Raw genomic sequence first — 20,879 nt, 5'->3', positions numbered from 1 at the left:
TATAATCACATTTCTATCTTAAACTATGGATAAGATAAAATTCTTTAAGATGATGTTATAAACTCAATAATCCTCTTCTTCTTCATCATAGAAATCAGGGTCTTCTTCTTCGTCTTCTTCACTATAGTAATTGGCGTTATTGATATTGTTAAACATTAGATTGTTTCCTACACCTCCTTAGTTAGTCATTGTTATTAAATAATAAGGGTATGCTTTGCTATTGTTGAAGATAACATATTCATTTTATCCTATTGCATTATTTGAGCGGATGGAATCATAACGAATACTTTTCGATCCAGCAATAAATGGAGGAGCGGTCAAATTTCCATTAGGTCCTGTTGCGTAGCATTTTCCGATCAAAACCTTTGCACAGAAGAGTTATATTTTTCCTCCTTTGTTATGACCAAAACCATAAGAATAACTTGCCATATCATGGAAGTATGTACCTCTGCCATACATACCTCCTGAGCACACTCTAAAATCGAAACCTTCTTCACTGCCTAATTTTTACAGATGAGTATATTTTATAAGTATTTATATAATTTAATGAAGTACCTTTGTATATAACTGAAGGATCAGTATTTCTGGTTCCATGGAATAGCCACTTTTCTGTAGCATCACCTTTTTCTTCAAGCTTTTTTCTCTCAAAACAGAAATTCTTCCATAACTTTAAGTTTTAGATTCTTTCTAACTTATGAAACTTGGCATTTGGTATAGATTTTTTGACTATTTTCATTATATTTTTTGCATAATCACTATCAAGTTTCACATCAAAAACTTCCACATCTTAATCTTGAGATTCCCAGTCATCAGGTACTGTAAAATCATCAAACTTAATGCTTAAACCTAAAAAGATTATATATAAAATATGTGAAATCCAGAAAAATTAAAAGCAATTTTTTACCTTTTATAAATTAGTTTCTAAGTCTGTTTATAGTCTTTTTGTAGCCTTTCAAAATTAACTCTTCCCTCTTCTCGTCATACTCCATCTCAATATTATTTTACAAAGATATTTCCTCTAAAAATTTTATGTTATTTTTAGGTATTTTCCTTTCTAATTTAATGATATGAACTGATCTTTTATCTTTTTTCATTTTTTCACAAATGTTTTTGACGATTTCTATACCATCTTTTAGTCCCCTTATTTTCAGTTAGGGACCAAGCTTTTTCTTTTCTTCTAATTCTTATTATTCTTATTTTTCTTTAGCTCTATCTTTTTTGTTCACTTATTTTTTTTATTCTTGTACGTCAATACGCTCTGATTGTGCAGAAGGATCTGCTTCTTCAACTAGATAATTAAACTTGGAGTTCTCTTCTCTCTTTATGAAAAAAACATCACCTTTAAATTTACATATTTTTTAAATTAGATTTATTAAATTAACATTTTGCTTGTAAAATTTAAAAAATAAAATTAACTCCTAATTTAATTTAAAAAAAAATTCTACAAATTTAAGATTTAGCAAACATTTTATGACTAAAATCTAAACTAAATTTTCTGTAAAAAAATAAAAACTATAAAAAAATAAGTACCTGTTTTCAAATCAGTCATCATGCTCTTACTAATGTCACATTTCATTATATGAGAGGAAAGATTAAAATCCATAATATTCCTCTGGTAAATGAATGTTTTTTGACCATTTTCTTAACATGACTTGAAAACCTTGCATAATTCATCTTCGAAATCTGCAAATTCCTAAGTGATAGTGTCTATGTATTACCACTTTTGCTTTCTTTTAGGATCCTGTGATATGGGTCTCTCAAGTTTACTAGAAAGAAAAGTTTCTGTCATATTTTCAAAATTTACTTCAACATCTTCAACCATATCTTCTTCAACTTCGTTATTTTTGTTGATTTTTTTTCCTTTCTTGTAATAACCACCAAATAGGTTTTAATTAGGCTATTTTTTAAAATATTTTGGAAATATTAACATTTTAAAAAGATGTTAGTTAAAAGTATTTATTTACATTTTAAGCTAGTTGTTCAGTAGCAATATAAACTTTTTTCTCATCTCTGAGAAAAGCTCTTTCAATGGCGATAGAAGGATTTTCTTTAAAATTAGTAGTAGGTGTATTTTGGTATAAATTAGCATTAAAGTTAAAAAAGTAATTTTAATTTCTATTTTATCCATAATAACAAATTGCATAAGACCATTAACCTCCTTTTTTTACTTTATCAGGGTTAATATTCTTGTTTTTGATGACATCACTTAAGTAAGAAGATATCGTTGATTCTCTTTCCTCAGACATAAACAAATTAATCTCACTTGGAAATGAAAGATAGGTGTCTTCATCAGAAACTTTATTGAGATATTTAAGAATTTCTTGCATGTACTTCTTTCCACAATTTAAGTTCAAACTGATGCAAATATTTAAAAAGCCTTTGTTATACAGTTCTTGTTTATCAATTTTTTAAAAAAGATTCTTTAAATTTTCAATGCATTTTTCTTGAGATTTTGATGTCTAAATGATTAAGTTGACTTCCTAAAAATTAAAAAAATAAAATATTTAGTTAACAACAAGCAAATTCAAAATAATTTGGATTGATAAAATAATAAAATAAATAACTAAATAATATATACCTTGTTGTCATATTTAAAAATTTGATCATAGATAATATCTTCCTAAGAGAGTTTATCCTTGTTTTTTTTGATTAAATCTTTGATTGATTTATTTTTGTTAATCAATTCGTATCCAAAAGGATCAGTGTAAATTCCATCAGATTCAATATTGACTAAGAATAAATCTATATTATGAAAGCCTAATAATTAAGGCTTCTCAATCTTGGACAGCTTCAATATAAATTTTTAATTGATCTAAGTATTTGAATAATAAAAAATATTTAGATATTTGCAGAAATAAATACTATAAAACTTTACTAAATAAGATCTTATTAAGTCAGGATTATATACTATTTCAGGATTTATTTCATCCTAATTGCCTTCAGGATCTAAAAATTTAACTTCAGTATAATTAAGCTATTCTATGTAATCATCTAATTTTTTGTTTATATAAGCATACTCATCAGAGTTACACTTTAATTCTATTTCCTTTATTTCACTTCGTATACTAACTTTGCAGCTCATTACTAAATTTGTGAACTCTTCTAAGTCTCTTTCATCCATATCTTATTAATTGTTCCCAAAAACTTCAATATAGGCTGGCTTTTTATGATATAAAACAATTATAAGTTTTTATTTCACATATCAAAATGAATTAAGTTTGAATGAATTGCTAAGTTAAAAATTACTTTCTTGTCTCGGCGGATTCTGAAATTCATATTTTTTTATGAACAAAATTTTCTAAGCATTTCGGAATTCTGATTGATCAAAATCTTCAAAACTAGAGCATCTTGAAACTCAATAATTTAAAAACGCTTATGATTCATGCTAGCTCCTCTCATTATCATTTGATTTTAAACTGGAGGCATTTCATTTATTTTTCTTTAGCCTTCGCTGTTATCATTTTTTTTCATCATTTTTTACAAATAAAATTAACCTTTTAATGGTTTTTTTTAAGATTATTATTCCTATCTTTCATACTCAGCAACTAACTAACAAATTCTCTCTTCGTCATCTGAAAGTTCGTTTACCATATCACTCTTTCTCTTCATTTCAATAATCTTAATTAATCCTAATTTCTCCTCTATTTAGGATTCTTCTTCCTAAAATCTTTGCAATTTTAAATTATAATAAAGTTATTTCTATTTACTTTTGAAAGTTGAATTCTTAATTGCAATATCTTAACTAATTATTTTTCTTGATATAAATATTAAAATTCTATTAAAATCTGTGAATAATTTATACGCGCGATTCTTTGATTTTCTTGTAAGAAACTACCAGTCATAGCATTTAGAAAGAAAAAAATAATCGTCTACAATAATAATTATTATTAAAATTTGATCAAAAATTTATCATATTTTAAAATAAATACTTTAAAATTTTGAATAAATATTTTTTAATAGAATAAATAATTAAATTTTGATGTAATTTTTCAAAGTGTTTTAATTTTTAAAAATTTAAAAATATTTTCTTTAAAAGTTAAGTTAAATAAAACAAATAAATAGAAAAAATAATTTGAAAATGATATCTGTTTATTCTCAAAATATTTTGAGATACAATTTCTTGAATTAAATAATTTATTATTTTATTTTTATTTAATAAGTAAGAATTATTGCTAGTTGTGCATTTTATTGTAATTAAAGAGTAATATCTCTAATAAAAAAATTAAAATAATAAAATTAATATTGTTAAAATAAAATATAATTGTAAGTAGATTTAGATATATTCAAAAATTAAGGTTGAATTTTAAAGAAAAATCTTTGATCTCTTTTGCTGATGTTTTGTTAATAATTTAGATTTTATTATTCTAAATAGATACTTTCAGTGTAATTAAGCTATATTTTTTAGTGAGAAATTAGATATGAGTAAAGATAGCAATTAATAAAAGACTCAAAATCAAGAGTTTAAATTAGAAGATGTTCCTAATTTGTTGGAATTTTACGGAGCACTTGTAATTGGACCTAGTGGATCTGGAAAAACAACCTTATGCACTGGCTTGCAGCAATTTTACAAACTATTAGAAAGAGATCATGCAATTATTAATTTAGATCCTGCTAATGAAACAATGAAATATTAAGTATAAGAAATTAAATTAGCAAAGCAAAATTAAATTTAAAATGATATTTTTTAATTGAATAGTATGCTGTAGACATCAAAGATCTTATTAATCTAGAAGATGTTATGGAAGAGCTTAATTTAGGGTATAGAAATTACATATTTTATTATTAGGAACATATTATTAAATTTAAAGCTAATTTGGCTAATTTTTTAAAATTGCAAAAAAATATTAGACCCAATGGAGGCTTGATTTATTGTATGAAATTTATCGAAGATAATATTGACTGGCTAAAAGAAAGAATAGCTAAGCTTAAAGGAAAATACTTGATATTTGATTTACCAGGTAAAGTAGACATAAATCTACAAAATTATTTATAAAGTCATGCTAAGTAGAAATATAAAATTATTTATAATAAACAGGATAGATAGAATTGTATATGGCAAGTGATCATGTTAAGAATATCATAGAAAAATTAAAAAAGAATGACATCTTTGAAGCTGAATTTACTATTGTTGAATTGTTTGATAGCACTTATTGCTACGACTATTCAAATTATGTCAGTTTAACATTGCAAGCTTTAGTATCGTATCTCAATTTAGAAATGCCTCATATAAATGTATTTGCTATAATGCTATTTTTAAGAAAAAAAATTAAGAATTGACTTTAAATAAATAGGTTTTAAGCAAAATAGATCTAATGAAGGAGTATGGAAAGCCTAAAATGTCTTTAGATCATTATTTAGATGGCTACGGAGTTTCACTTGCATATAAATATGATTCTATTAGTTATAAAAAGAGTTTGAGTAATTTTGAAAAAAAAAATTATAGATTAGATAGGAGACTAGCTAGACTTATAGATGAATTTAAACTTATTTCATTTATTCCTCTTTCGATTGAAAATAAGTTGCTTGTTTCAAGTTTAGTTTATCAGATTGATAAGTCTAATGGCTTTTAATACTCAGAATAAGTAAAGTTTATTTATTTTATTGAGATATAACACATTAATTATTTAAACATACATATATTTAGTATAACTAGGAGAGATTTTAATAAATCAGAGCTGATATTGCAGAAACAAGCTAGGTATATTCAGTCAACGAGAGAGTACTATTAGAAAATGAATTATTTGGGGATTAAGAAAAAAATATAGATTGGGCAAAGGAGTTTTCTAAACCTATGTATAAAGAGTAGGAATTGGATGAAAATAAATCTGATGAATAAAACTAAATTTTAGAAGATGGCGTAAATTAGGATGATAACGATGATGGAAGTTTATATGATGAAGTAGATGACGATGATTATTTTTATTGAAATTGTATTTTTTATATTAAATGAATGCATAAATCAGTCATCATTTATTAAAAATTTAATAAAATAAATAAATTAATAAAATTTTTAAATGATTTTTTTTAGCTTAAAATTTAAAGAAAAAAATATTCATTTTTTATTAATTTTAAAAATAATTTAATTTAATAATTTCTATTACTTCATCAATTTATTTTAAATTTAGAATATAAAATTTTATTTAATTAAATTTTAATATATGTAATTACTTACTTAATATTTGTGAATGTAAAGCTGATTTATATTTAATGAAAATAATTTTTATTTTATTTCAAAATTATACAAAAAACATTTATTTATAAATTAAAAAAATCATAAATTTAATATACCTTAATTATTTTATAATAATACTATCTAAAAATTAAATTGATTTATTCCAAATAAAGCCCTTATACAAACACTATAAGTTTTTTCTTAAAATTTTTAAACTCACAACTGCAAAAGGGATATCAATAGCTTATATCTCTATTATTCTACTTTTGCTATTTTTAATAAACATATTATTCCTATGAGAAGTTTTGAAAATTATGCTTATGATTTTTTTATTTTGTTGAAGTAAAAATATAAGTAGATCTTTATAAAAAATATAGCTTTTTTGTTATATTTTTAAATAAATAAACTACTCTTATGGCAATATCTTGAATTTTTCTTCTATTATTTGTTTATATTATAAATCCTCAGAGTTGAAATCATTTATAACTATTTATCTTGATTAGGGACCGTATTTAAAATATTTAGTTACCCAAATTATAGAACGATAGTAAGAATTTATTAAAAATAAGATTTGTAGATAAAGGGCATTTCTAAGATTATTAAATCTGCCTTAATTTATAAACAAAAGATCAAACAGCGTTGCTATAATTATAAATGTATTTTATAAAAAGAAATGCAAGTTACTTACTTCGTTCTCCCTAATATTTTCTCCTTAGTTTAACTCTTAATCAAATTATATTTAAAATCCTAAATGCAGGTGAGATATTTAAAAATAAGCTGCATATTTTTCTTTCATTTCTCCTTCATATGTTTCATAGTATTAATTAAAATATTTAGTTTAATGTAATTTCAACTTAAAGAATATCACCCAAGCCAGTATTATAGAAATACAAAATATCTGTCCTTATAAGTATGAAATAAAAATCAAAATATAGCTGATGCATAGATTCTTTATAAAGCTATATTTTAAATCTATTATACCTACCTTATTGCCAAAATCTAAAAAATTCATCAAAAACTATAGAAACATTGAATTCAGAATAAATGTTGTAATCCAGAAAAGGTTAGACTCATAAAATATGCTAAAATATAAAAACGAAAAAAAAGAGATAGCATGAATAAACAGTTTAGTACCTGAATTAACTCCAACAACATTTGCAGCTAACTTTTCTGAATCATAATTTGGGATGTAGTAAAAAAAATCCCATAATAATCTTTGTAAAATGAATTATCTGTTGAAGTTAACAATAAAGATATCAATAATTGGTAAAAGTAGGTTTCCAAAGAGCTTTAAGACTACTTAAATATAAAAAGAAACATAAAACTATTTTTAAAATAGAGCAAAGCAGGAGATAAGCCATACACATTTAAGCAAAATTCTTAGAAAAACTAGCAAAAATTTTTTTTAGCAACTTATTTATTTCATTTAGACTATTTCTATCTTATTTTGATTTGTATTTTAAAGCACTCTAATTAAAAATTTCAACTTTTCTTTAATATTTATTCATTTGTAAAATAAACGGTAATGTATTAAAATCAACAATGTTTGATTTGATTTCTTTTAATTACTCATTTATTATATATTTGTTTGCATAAATATTATATCAGATTTTTCTAATTTGAAAAAATTTTTATAATATTTAATAATATTTAAGAGCAAAATATCTTAGAATTTATACAATTTTAATTACTTTTTGAAATTTACATTAGTAGAGGTAACCAAGTATACATAAAGCTAATTTTTAACTATATAATTATGTATGCTATTCTGCTAACAAACTACTTTAATTTGTATAATTTTATTTAGCTTAAATTATTTTAAATTAAATACAAATTTCTCATACAAGGACTAAATTTGATCAAAAGTTTTTATCTGAATATGTCCTTTATATATGAGAAACTATGGTATATCATCTTTTGGAGTAATTATTATATGAATTCAAATTCATCTAAAGAGAAAATGGCTTCTATTTTGACGAAGTTGTTATCATATTACATTTGTAATAGGAAATCTACTTTTTGTGCAGTAAAGGTTTTGGTTATTACAACAGAGAATTTGTTTTCCTCTACTTTATTGAATTATTTCTTGAGGAAGAATTTGCAAGTAAGTAGGCTTCATTTTTGAGGAATTTTACTTTTTCTTTTTTTTAGAGAGATTTTTTAAATAAAGAAAGTGTAATTAGCTTACATTATCATTTATAATTTTGAAGAAATTATTGCAAAATTAGTTTTAAAAAATGTACAAAAAACATAAACAATATATAAATTCACTTTATTTAGTTAAAATAAGCTCAAAAATAGTTTTTTTCATTTATGCTAATTATGAGACAATACTAAATTAACTCCATCTCAAATGAAAAATGTTAATCTCAATGTTGGTGTTAATTTTTTGAACATTACAATTTTTAAAATAATTTTAATTTAATTAAATTGAGGTTTATTAAAGAGAACTTACAGTTTCCATCAATCAATCAATCAAACAAGTCGTATAGAATTTATTATGGTGAAAGCATCATATCAGAATAGACATACTTGTTAAAAGCATGTATCTATAAAACTTATTACCTAAATTAATTTAAATTACTACTTTTTAACCATTCATTCCACTACAAATATGCCAGTAATCTATATTCTTCTGCTAAATTCTGAAAAATTAGCCTACATTTTTTAGTATCTTCATGACAGAAAAAATAAAGTTTATGATTATACAAACAATATAAATTTTCTATTAAAACTTTCAAACTCACAATTGCAAAAGGGATATCAAGAGCTTATATCTCAATTATTTTACTATTACCATTTTTGGTAAACATATTATTCCTGCGAGAAACTTTGAAGATTATATTTACAATTTTTTTATTTTGTTGAAGTAAAAATATAAGCAATTATTTATAAAAGCTGTAGCTTTTTTGTTCAATTTTTATATAGATAAACTACTCATAAGGCAATATTTTGAATTATTCTTCTATGATTTGTTTATATTATAAATTTTCACTGTTGAGTTCATTAATAACTATTTATCTTGATTGAGGACCATATTTAAAATATTTAGTTACCCAAATTATAGAACAGGAGTAAGAATTTAGCAAAAATAAGATTTGTAGATAAAGGGTATTTCTAAGATTATTAAATCTACCTTAATTAACAACCAAAAAATCAAATAGCATTGCTATTATTATAAATGTATTTTATAAAAAGAAATGCAAGTTCCTTACTTCGTTCTCCCTAATATTTTCCCCTTAGCTTAACTGTTAATCAAACTATCTTTAAAATCCTAAATGCAGACTAAATATTTAAAAATAAACTGCATCTATTTATTTCATTTCTCCTTCATATGTCTCATAGAATTAATTAAAGTATTTAGTTTAATGTAATTTCAACTTAAAGAATATCACCCAAGCTAGTATTATAGAAATACAAAATATCATTCCGTATAACTATGAGACAAAAATCAATAAATAGCTGAGGCATAAATTCCTTATAAAACTATATTTTAAATCTATAACGCCTACCTTTTAGCCAATATCCGAACAATTAATCAAAAACTATAGTAGAATTGAGTTCAGAATAAAAGTTATAATCCAGAAAATGTTAGACTCATAAAATATGCTGAAAACCAAATTCCAAAAAAAGGAAATTGCATGAATAAAAAGTTTAGTGCCTATATTAACTCCAATAACATTTATAGTTAACTACTCTAAATCACCTTCTGGGATGAAGTAAAAAAATTCCCATAATAATCTTTGTAAAGTGAATTATCTGTTAAAGTTTACAAAAAAGATATCAACAACTGGTAAAATAAGACTTCCGTATAGTTTTAAGATTACTTAAATAAACAAAGAAACATAAAACTATTTTTAGAATAGAAGATAGTAGGAGACAAGCTAGGATAATTTAAGCAAAATTCTAAGCAAAACTAGCAAAGAATTTATTATGCAACTTATTTTTTTCATTTATTTCTGTCTTATTTTAATTTGAAGTTAGATACAAAGAAACTCAAATTAAAAATTTCAACTATTCTTAAATATCTTTTCAGTCTTAAAATAAAGGGTAAAATATTAAATCAAAATGCTATTTGATTTTATTTCTTTTAACTACACTTTATATAATTTATTTTGTTGTTTCTATAAATATTTTTGATCAGTTAAAGGAGAAATTTTGATAGTTTCATTAAGAATCTGTATAATTTCAACATAAAGCTTAGATTTGAGCTAATTTATCTCTCTTAAAATCTTCAAGTTATTTATTTAATTTATTCTATCTTCTTTATCATATTTAAGATGATAAATAAATAAGTAAATACTATTTTTTTTGATTTAAAAAACAAAAAATTAGTTTAAAAATAATAATTTTGAGTTGGTTATTAAATTTTAATAAATAAATTCAAATTTAATTAAGCTATTTTGAAATTAATTATTTTATTTTGATTTTTATTTCAATTTGCGGAAAACGTTTTTATTTATATTAAAAGATAATTTAGAAAATAATTTTTTTCTTAATTTAAATAAGATCAATTACAAATTGATAAAATATAAAAAGAAATTATACATTTTTGTTAATTTTACAGTATTTAAGAATAATTTTTTAAATTAATTTAGAATTCATCTAATATATTAGATTGTTCCATTAGGAAATATTAAAATGATATATTCAAAGCAGTTTATTATTGCAACAGGACATACATCCATTTGTTTATTTTTAATTGTGTTATTTACTTTAAATTCTTAATTTTCACTTGATACATTACTTTATTGATTATTTTAGTTAGTTTGTTAGTTCATAACTTAGAATAAATTACTATCAAAAGACCTTGTGTTGTTTAAATAGTTTGAATTTTATCTATTATTTTGGTAAAATGGAGTTTAACTTATGTTTCTTTGACTCTGTTAAAATATTTAGAGCTGTTAATCCCATGTTTGAGAAAAAGAGTTATTTTATTATGAAATATTGTTCTGTTGACTACTTGGTCTATTCTAGTTGGATAAATTTTATGATGAAAACAAAGTCTAAACATTTTGATTGTTAAATTCACTTTGCATGCTGCTAGTTCTTCTTGTCAAATTTAAAGAATTTTATTGTTAATTATTTGTTTAAAAAGCTTAATATCTAATATTCTATGATGTTAAAATCTAAAAATCATATTATATTTAGAACGAAATATTCGGATAATTTAAATAAATTTCAAAGTGATTTTAAGCTTGCTATTGCCCCTACAAAGTTTGGCAAGATATAGGAATAGTTTTTAACCTTTTTTTATCTATAAAATCATAGAAAAAAATTGTATTTTAGTTATAAAACGGCACAGCTGATTTATTATAAAACAAATCGAAGTGTTAAAGCATTTAGAAATTTAGTTTTATTTCAATTTGTCCATCATAATCTCTCTAAAAAAATGTCTCATTATGCTTTCCTGATATCATCATTAAATATTGTTATTTACTTTAATCTTTAGGGTTTCTTAATCTCATTTAGGTACTAAAAGCCTCATTTATATTTAAAGCTACACATTAGGTGTACATTTTTTAAACCACGCTTTGATAAAAATTCTTTTAAATAAATTTATTCGAGGCATAATCCCAAAAGCCATAGGTTCCATCAATAAGGTTGAGTACAATAATAGATTTGTAAAAAATATTATCTAGAGTAAAATTATAGAGCATTGTGCAACTCACTATGCCCTAAAAAGGAAATAAGGTCTGATCTATATTTCCTTTGAATTAAGCTACTAGTTTGCTATTCTTAGTGTTTAAAATAATTAAACTTGCATCTTCTAAAACTACGACGAGCAATGACGAATTTTTTACACAAAAGATATCTTTGTAGACTTAAAATTTATCTGGAATATTTATTCTTTCTTTTCTTAAATTGTCAAATACCCTTTCAATTACATAGATTTCAAAGTCAAATACAATTACGCCAGGTAAATTTGTGTCTCTTAATTCAGTGTAAAGCAGTAAAGCTATTTTATTCTCAGAAATTTTATCAAGTTTCATAATAAAGACATTTCCCTTAAACTAAAGCTAATTAACTATTTATTTTTTGGCTAAGTCATAGTAGTAAATTGTTTTATTATTGCTGAAAACAATTAAATTGCTTGAAAGCTTAACAAAAGAAACTATTACTTTGCCATTTTCTAAATCAGATAAAAAAGAAGAGTAAAATATGCCAGCATCTAGTTCTGGTTGGGCTTCTTCTTCATCATCTTAATTAATATTTAAACTATTTTCTTATTCGTTATTCATCTACCTATCTTTCATCAACTTTTATTACCTCTAAGCTATTTCAAACAGATTATCCTAATATATTATAATTCCTTATAGATTTGATAAGTCGTACTCTGATTGTTGAATGAGTTATAAAGTATGTTAAGTTTTCTCTTACATTTTTATAAACTAGCATTCTTTTTCTAGCAAATCCTTTTAAATTCTTTGCTAAATATTGGCTTGATTGCTCTTTTCCAACACTTCTAATTTGTTTTTATCATTAAATTTAATTTAAATGCTATTTATTTATTTTTCTATATCATCTAATTCTTCTCTTTCCATATTTTATAGAGAATTTTCAATTTTTTTAATTGCCCTTCTCAACTGATTTGCTCTTTCATTCACTACTTGCTGTCGTTCAGCAAGAAGTCTTTTCTCCATTTCTATCATGCAATCAATATATTCATCAAGTGTTAAAATTCCTCTTTCTTTATTAGGGTGATCTTAAAAGCATTTTGAACACATAAACTTATATGATTAAGAAACATCTAAAAATTAAACAAATTCTATTTTCCTTTTATGCTCTTGACAAATTAAGTGATTTTTATTAACTCTATTCCCTTCATCGTCTATCATCCCAAACTATTTAAGTAAATCAATACTTTCTTTGTTTGTTTTATCAATAATGTCTGAATTTGATTCATTTTCTTCTTAAAAATTCATTACTGAACTTCTTCTATATGAAAACAAATATTTGAATTAATTGTTTGTATAATTATCTTATAACAATTAACTTTATCAATTAAGCAATATCAGATTTTTCTAATTTGAAATTTTTATAATATTTAGCGCAAAATATCTTAGAATTTATAAAGTTTTAATTACTTTTTGTAATTTATATTCATAAAGAATTAACCAAGTATATAAATATAGCTAATTTTTAACTAATTATATACCAAGTTTGCTAACCTGCTAACTAACTACTTTTATTTTTATAATTTTATTTATCCTAAATTATTTTAAATTAAAAATAATTTTTTTGCTTAAAATTGATAAAACTTTATTTATATCTTTTTAAATTAATAATTTTATTTAAAATTTTTTCATTGTTTTTATTATATTTTTTTATATTAAATATTTTATTGAATAAATATATAGTAAATTTTAAAATAAATTTTATTTTTTACTATTATGTAAATTAATAAACTACAAATGTAAATTATTCTAATTTGGTTGGATAAATATGAAAAAATATTTTAAGCTTAACTGGCTGGTATTATTTGTAAGTTTAAAAAATGATTCTAATTAACTAACATAATTATAATTTTTAATATATATATATAGCTTCAAAATAATTAATCTAATGAAATTTTATATCTCATTTTACAAAATAATAATCAGAATTAGTTCATTATTAAATTGAAAACAATATTTATTATATTAGTAAATATTTTAAAATTAATTAAGGAATTAAAAAAATATATTTATTTATTTTTGGATAAATAATTTTAATTTTATATCATATTTTAAACCTAATAAAATAATTAAATAAATAAATACATAAGTAGACCAGCATTTGTATTCAAATTTCTAGAATTAATTATTTATTGTTAAAAAGATAAATAAGTATTAAAATATCTTTAATAGTTAATTAAAGCTTTTTTTGGGAAAAATGAAAATGTTTTTAAGATAAGGAATACAGCTTTTCATTAATAAAGGATAGCTCATTTTTAAAAATTAATATAAAATGTCTTCTTCAGCTAATTTGTTGTAGAATAATATACTTAAAGATATAAATTACAATAAAACTCAAAAGTAGAATAATGAATTAAATGAATAAGCCAATTAGTAGAAACATATTTCTGAAGTAGAGAAACACAATTCAGTTTAAAATACACATAAGAATATGGTGTATTGCCATGCTCTTCCCAACGATTGGAATGAGTAGAAGTTGATGCAATACTTTGATCCTAGCGGGAAAAATATTTCAGAAATAAAACTTTTAAAGAATAGAATAGGTGGCTATACAGGTAGAGCTCTTATTAAATTTAATAATTCTAAAATATGTGATGACTATCTTAAAAAGTATAGTGATAGTTTTATAGAAACAACAGATATTTTATAAAGAATAATTATGAAGCCATTTGAGCTAAAAACTAAGAAAACCCGATTACAGTTTGATAGAAGCATGAAGGAAGTTTACTTGGCAAATTTACCTTTCGATGCTACTTCAGAAGAAATCTTTGCTTTAGCCTAAGATTTTGGTGAGGTTATTTATGTAGATATGCCACTAGCAATCAATGGATAGACAAATAAAGGATATTGTATAGTAAAATTCTCTAAAGCTGAAGAAGCATCTAAATTCCAAAGATATTTTGATGAAGAAACACTTTATGGAAGAAAAATAAGGTAATTAATTTATAAATTTCAATTGCTTTGTGCCAATGAATGAATTAATATATGATTTTTAATTTATAATAGAGCTTAAATTTAGCATTATGAATTTGACACTCAAAAGAAGAGAAACTAAAGATTGAGCAATAAATTAGTTAAAGAGTAAATAAATATATTCAAAATGAATTTTTTATTGAATAATATTTTATAAATTTACAATTTTATTTATCATTTAGTTTCAAAACAAATTCTTATATTTATTTTTATTAAAATATCAATCAATAAATAAATAATAGGGATCAAAGTATTAAAAATGCTAACTTAAAAGCAAACAAAGATTTATACAATAATTTAATGAATGAAAATGAATGATACAATTAATAAATTACTTATTAGAATTTAAAAATTAAATATTTGATATTAATTTTTGTATGTTTCTCTAATTATATATATTACATACTGATTTATTTATCTAATTCTAACTATAAGATTATATAATGAATAATTTATTTATTTAAATATTCAATTCATTCAGTTGATAAATAAAAAAACTTAAAATTAAATTTTAAAATACTTAATATAAATTAAGTTTTAATGATTATATTAACAATAATTAATTGTACATTTCTATAAATCCTTATTCATCAATAACTTTAACTCCTTTTTTATTTGTTCAACTGAAGTAAATAAAAATTATTTATAATTGCATGTTTTGCAATACCTTGAATATTTATATTATTTTACCTAATTAAAATATACCGTAGATTCTCCTTAATTAAGACACTTTTTAATTAAGACACTAAAATTCAAAAATTTTAAAAAGACACCATTTTTCAATCAAACATTTAAAAGTCGAGTGTCTTAATTAAGGAGAATTTACGGTATATAATAAAATATCTATAATTCATGAATATATTAATAATAATATTATTATTGTATGTTTGCTACAAATACTATTATGAAAGTTTATTTATAAATAGCTTCAACTCCTTTATCTATTTATTCTATTAAAAAAAATCTTTTACAATTGCATGTATTGCAAGGTTTGAATATTTATATTATTTTACAGAATTAAAATGCATAATTTATATTTTAAGATAAGATATCTATTATTCATGAAACAAATACTAATAATATTATTAAATGTATGTTACAAACCCTATTACAAATGCTTATTTATCAATAACTTCAACTCCTTTTTTTATTTATTAAATTAAAAAAAAAAATCATTTTTTGTTGCATGTTTTACATAGCCTTAAATATTTATATTATTTTAAATGTATAAATTTACATTGTAAAATAAGATATTAATTATAAAATTATGAATACAAACAAACATGACTATAAAATTAAATGTAAATTTTAAGAAATATTAAAAAATAAATTTAACAAGGAAGATAAACAAACAAACACTAAGTTATTTATATTAATTACAAAAGAAATTTCGTTTTCAAAATGATTTTTATGTATTTATATTTATTAATAGTTTAGATATTTTCAAACAACTATATCCTCATCAGCTTCTTCGTTAAGGAGATCACCACCAATGTTCTTAACACCCTTAGCACGGAGTTCAGCTTCTTTAGCTGCAGTTTCTTTTTCTTCTTCAGCAATAACCTTTCTCTTGAAATCCAACACCTTCTTAAGTCTAGTTATTATAAAATTAGTTAATTAATTATTAATTTTTTAATTTTTTTACCTGAAGAAATCTTCTCTTGACATTTCGTCAAGTTCTTAATTAATATAAGCTTAAACTTCCATAAATCTTGGAATAACGACGTGTTCTAAGGCATTGACTCTTCTGTTTGTTACCTTAATAACTTCATCTAAAGTTATGAAAGATGTCTAGTATATTTTATTAAATAAGTTAATTTATTTAATTTAAAATTAATTTTATTTAATTGTTTAAAGAAAAACAAAATATTTTTCTTTTTTGTCATACAAATTTTAACTCTAAATTACTTAAAGGGAAGCAACTTTGACAAGAAGGTAGAGAGCTTCTTTGAATCTTTCCTTAGCTTTTTGAATAGAGAAACCACCCTTATCAAGACCAAGCAAACCCATATTACCCTCTAATATTTATAAGTAAACAAAATAATTAGATTTTTTGGAAATATCCTAAATAAGCTTTTTCTTGATTTATTTAATTGTCTAATTTGGCTTAATAAAAATAACCAAAATATGGTTAATGCTTTAGAAATTTTTACCAGTATCTTCATTGTCCTTTATGTTTTCTCTAATATTTAAGTTTGGTAACATAACACCTGCAATATTTTCACTTGAATATTCAATTCTAACAAGTGCCTTCTTAACAGATTCTCTAACATTAGTGCTATTTTTTAAGTAAATTATGATATCCAATTTTGTTGGATCAAAAGAAGTTTATATTTTATCATAAAAAATAAATAAATTTAGAATCTTACTTGAATTAATCGGCAGCCCAATAAGCATCAGCCAATTAGATGAAAGCCTTTTGCATTTCTTCATCCATCTTCAACTTATTTTCCAAAAGAGCAATCATAATAGCTCTGAACTTGGTCTTCAAAGCATCACATTTCTTTTTAAGCAATTCGTGACCTTTCTTGGCAGAGACTGTCTTTGCTTTATATATAGCAAGAGTCCTTTTTGATAATAAAATCTTTTTTAAGCTTTTTCCCACAAAAAAATATCTTTTTTGGCTCAAAATTAAGAAAACAGTTGAAGATCATTAAAATGGATAATTAAAAATCCTGCGAAATGATTAATTGATATGAATAAATAGCATCTATTTCGTTAAAAAAATGCTTTTTATTTTAATATGCCAACTTATTTTACTAATTTTGAGCTAATTGAAAGATATTTATTTATCAATAATTGAATAAATGTTGGTTGCTACATTCTACTAGGTGTAATTTATTGTGACATTCGCTTTCTTTTTAGTTTGTACTTTAGTTTTAATTGCTTATCTTTTATTACTGCAAATTAAAATGATATTCAATATTATTATTAATTAATTAATTAATTAGTCTATTTATTTTCCTAAACAATTTACTAATAATTCATTGATCAATCTATTTGATTCACACAAAACACATTCATTTAATCAATCAATCTATACATAAAAACATATGTATATTTATTTATTTATTAATTTATTTATTTATTTTGTTTTCTATCCCACTCTTCTTAATGTCTTTTTATTTATTTTTATTTTAATACGTTCGTAATAATCATCTATCTACTTTTTGATTGTGAAATTCTTTTAGGAAATGATACATTTTTTATAATTTATTGCGCATATTAATATAAATATATTTATTTATGTTTATATATTGATTGATTGAATCATTCAACTTCTTATTTATTGTGCAGCTAAAATCTTCAATTATAAATACTATCAGGATTAATTTATGACATGAAAAATAAATTTCTAAATAGATAATATCCTTTTCAAATCTTCTATAAAAGATTAATCAAATATAACTTTATATTATTAAATTCTATCTATTTTAAATTTAAAAACTTAAGTAATTTTCTGATATTCTTAATTTTCTTATTTTATTTTTGAAAAACTTTTCAAAATAAGCTAAATTTCTTAAAAATAAATTTAATAATTTAACATTAAAAAAAACGACAACTGCAGGATTCGAACCTGCGCGGGTAAACCCAAAAGATTTCTAGTCTTCCTCCTTAACCACTCGGACAAATTGTCTTATTAAGATTTACAGCTTTAATCTAAGCAATCAAAACATTTTTTGCCAAATGAATGCTTTATCATATAAGATTTATTATGTAAACAAAAACAATTATATCTTATTTTCATAAATTGCAAAATAAAAACTTGAAATTCTACAATTATTTTTAGTAAAATATATATATAGAGAGGTTGAAAAATTCGATTTAAACCTTTATTTTTTTGAGGGTATGGAGATATAAAAACTGAATATATGCAATCTAATATTAAAAATGTGTTCTTTTTAATATCATGTTTTATTTTTATTTATTTAAAAGAAAACCATATTTTACAAGCTAAGTAATCATACATTTTTTTTTTGAATATCTTTCAAAACTTAATAAACTTAAACACTTATAAATTGATATCAATTTCAAAAATAATTTAGATAGATTAATTTTTATAATATTTTAATTGTTAATTCTATATCTTACTTTTAATTTATTAGATATCTTAAGCTCTATTAATTAAGCTAACACATCATCTTTAAATACCTAAGCTATTGACATAGTACAGCAAATAGGAAATACACTAAATTATTAATCTCTTCCTAATGAAAATGCAATTATTTTCAAAGGATAAAATATCTAAATTACAGCTTAATCGGTAACTGAGAAAAATATTTTTACTATTTACAGGAATAGGCTCAGATTAGTACAAGCTTCGAAGAAATTTATAGAGTCAAAGCAGTACAAGTGATAATTAATATATTTAAAGTTTCATATAGCAATTCAACAATTCAACAAGTATTTATAATGCTTTTTTAATAAATATAATATCAACTTTTACTAATAAGATCAATCTTTTAAAAATTATACTGATCAGATTTTAAAATATACCAAAAATTAGGCTGAAATGTACCCTGTTATTGATCCAAACATAAAAAATAATGCAACAAAATTACCTTATTATCCTCAAAATGGCGTCATTCACTACTTTGATTTGAATAGTAGTAATAAAAATGGTACATAAAACATTACTTGTTTTAATAGATAAAATGATAAAAGTTGGTCGAAATCTTCATGCTCAACAAGGATCAATGTATAAAAAAAATAAGCATAATGTATATGTAATGACTTAACTCCTACAACAGTAATATAAGATGTTAGTAGCCTCTTTGAAAACAATAAAAATATTGATACTGTATTCAGCTCAAAAGGAGTAAGTAATATAGAAAATTTCTCTATTTTCTATAAGTATTCTGTTTTCTGGGTCGTTTTTATACAAACTTTCATATTTTTTTGCTTTATAATTTATTGAAATTATTAGATTCAGAATATTTATATAGCAATATTCCGAAATAAGTAAGTAGAAAATCTAAAATATATTCTGTCAGTCAATAGATTTAGTTTGATAAAATAAAGCCTAACTCCCCAACAGATCAAGCAAATATTAATTTTACAATAAAAGAAGAAGACGATGAAAAGGAAACCCCTAAAAATAATTTTTAGAAAAATTTACCAAATAATATTTCTACTATTTATAAATTAGAATTAATATAAAACATTGAAAACAAATAACAAACAATAAAAATGAAAAAAATACCTAAAATACAAGATTAGGAGGAGAATAAATAAAATAAAAAATTTATGAGCGAAGAATTAATGAGAAGCATAAGTAACGGAGAACAAATTAAAACTATGACGGGCATATAGCTGATTTAAAATGCTGAATAAAATTTTAATAAAGAGCAATAAAATGACTAAAATCAGAACAATAAAAATATAAATAATGAAGACTTTAGCCATTCAGATTTATTTGAAAGTGATGCAAATATAAGTTTAGGCAAAAATAACCAGGATAACATGGAATATACGAAATATTTCAGCTAGACAACAATTAGATAATCAGCAAAAAATTTCAGTAAAAGAAATACTAGATAGGCTTAATAAAATTTTTATGCAGAGTTTTTAAAATGTAAACAAAAATTAAAGAACCCTCTATTGCTTCACCAGGTTTAATTAATTTTTTATCAACAATTAGCCTAAACAATTACAATAAAGATAGTAATAGAGAGTCATACTGCTTTAATGATTTAGATAATGAATAAATAAAATTCAAGCATAAAAATTAGAAAATCAAAATTGCAATAGCCCTGTAATTAAAAAAAGTAAAAAATATAGAAAGGATAATAAGTCAAATACTTTGGTGATTTAGAATGATTTAATGTTAGAATAAAAAAAAAAATTAATAAAATAAGTAGCTTGAAATATTATGCTGATTTCCATGAATTTTTATCAGTGTTTTTAGTATTTAATTATGAAATATCAAGAGCTGTAAGATATGTTTTATTTTATCTAAGATACTAAAATAGTTTGGCAATCAGTATATTATTTGGAATTGATAAAACCTTTGTTTAGAAAGTATTTATTTCAATAGCAAGCTCTCTTTTAATATT

At 22.4% G+C, this 20,879-nt stretch overlaps 7 protein-coding genes across 7 annotated transcripts; 3 read left to right on the top strand and 4 right to left on the bottom strand. All coding sequences in view use genetic code 6, as the record gives it.

Annotated features, from left to right (window-relative positions):
• Positions 1 to 63: 63 nt before the first annotated feature.
• TTHERM_00821920 (poly (ADP-ribose) polymerase family protein) lies at positions 64 to 3,609 on the bottom strand (the record flags this gene model as incomplete). The annotated part of the gene is made up of 8 exons (XM_001031521.2): positions 64 to 500; positions 556 to 846; positions 905 to 1,339; positions 1,531 to 1,897; positions 1,965 to 2,480; positions 2,579 to 2,812; positions 2,876 to 3,160; positions 3,247 to 3,609. 8 exons carry the CDS (start codon positions 3,607 to 3,609, stop codon positions 64 to 66), a joined length of 2,928 nt encoding a protein of 975 aa, XP_001031521.2.
• Positions 3,610 to 4,418: 809 nt separating this feature from the next.
• Positions 4,419 to 5,926, top strand: TTHERM_00821910 (ATP-binding protein; the record flags this gene model as incomplete). The annotated part of the gene is made up of 6 exons (XM_001031520.2): positions 4,419 to 4,634; positions 4,697 to 4,758; positions 4,849 to 4,958; positions 5,036 to 5,232; positions 5,292 to 5,582; positions 5,645 to 5,926. 6 exons carry the CDS (start codon positions 4,419 to 4,421, stop codon positions 5,924 to 5,926), a joined length of 1,158 nt encoding a protein of 385 aa, XP_001031520.2.
• Positions 5,927 to 6,388: 462 nt separating this feature from the next.
• Positions 6,389 to 6,955, bottom strand: TTHERM_000821891 (hypothetical protein; the record flags this gene model as incomplete). Its single annotated transcript, XM_012799299.1, has 1 exon — positions 6,389 to 6,955. The coding sequence occupies one exon, from the start codon at positions 6,953 to 6,955 to the stop codon at positions 6,389 to 6,391; it is 567 nt and encodes a 188-aa protein (XP_012654753.1).
• A 3,818-nt stretch (positions 6,956 to 10,773) lies between these two features.
• TTHERM_00821890 (hypothetical protein) lies at positions 10,774 to 13,098 on the bottom strand (the record flags this gene model as incomplete). The annotated part of the gene is made up of 1 exon (XM_001031518.3): positions 10,774 to 13,098. One exon carries the CDS (start codon positions 13,096 to 13,098, stop codon positions 10,774 to 10,776), a length of 2,325 nt encoding a protein of 774 aa, XP_001031518.1.
• Positions 13,099 to 13,955: 857 nt separating this feature from the next.
• TTHERM_00821880 (RNA recognition motif protein) lies at positions 13,956 to 15,266 on the top strand. The gene is made up of 3 exons (XM_001031517.2): positions 13,956 to 14,784; positions 14,857 to 14,931; positions 15,066 to 15,266. The coding sequence occupies exons 1-3, from the start codon at positions 14,048 to 14,050 to the stop codon at positions 15,139 to 15,141; spliced, it is 888 nt and encodes a 295-aa protein (XP_001031517.2). The 5' UTR covers positions 13,956 to 14,047; the 3' UTR covers positions 15,142 to 15,266.
• Positions 15,267 to 16,266: 1,000 nt separating this feature from the next.
• Positions 16,267 to 17,673, bottom strand: TTHERM_00821870 (V-type ATPase, D subunit; the record flags this gene model as incomplete). The annotated part of the gene is made up of 6 exons (XM_001031516.3): positions 16,267 to 16,417; positions 16,469 to 16,614; positions 16,732 to 16,841; positions 16,977 to 17,101; positions 17,193 to 17,390; positions 17,645 to 17,673. 6 exons carry the CDS (start codon positions 17,671 to 17,673, stop codon positions 16,267 to 16,269), a joined length of 759 nt encoding a protein of 252 aa, XP_001031516.2.
• Positions 17,674 to 19,336: 1,663 nt separating this feature from the next.
• TTHERM_00821850 (hypothetical protein) lies at positions 19,337 to 20,643 on the top strand (the record flags this gene model as incomplete). Its single annotated transcript, XM_001031515.2, has 4 exons — positions 19,337 to 19,646; positions 19,751 to 20,344; positions 20,416 to 20,497; positions 20,556 to 20,643. The coding sequence occupies 4 exons, from the start codon at positions 19,337 to 19,339 to the stop codon at positions 20,641 to 20,643; spliced, it is 1,074 nt and encodes a 357-aa protein (XP_001031515.2).
• Positions 20,644 to 20,879: the final 236 nt, after the last annotated feature.

The sequence above is a fragment of the Tetrahymena thermophila genome, assembly GCF_000189635.1.
Source record: "Tetrahymena thermophila SB210 genomic scaffold scf_8254483, whole genome shotgun sequence".
Taxonomy (NCBI): Eukaryota; Ciliophora; class Oligohymenophorea; order Hymenostomatida; family Tetrahymenidae; genus Tetrahymena; species Tetrahymena thermophila.
The sequence above is the reverse complement of the archived record's forward strand: the minus strand, read 5'-3'. Positions and strand labels throughout refer to the sequence as shown.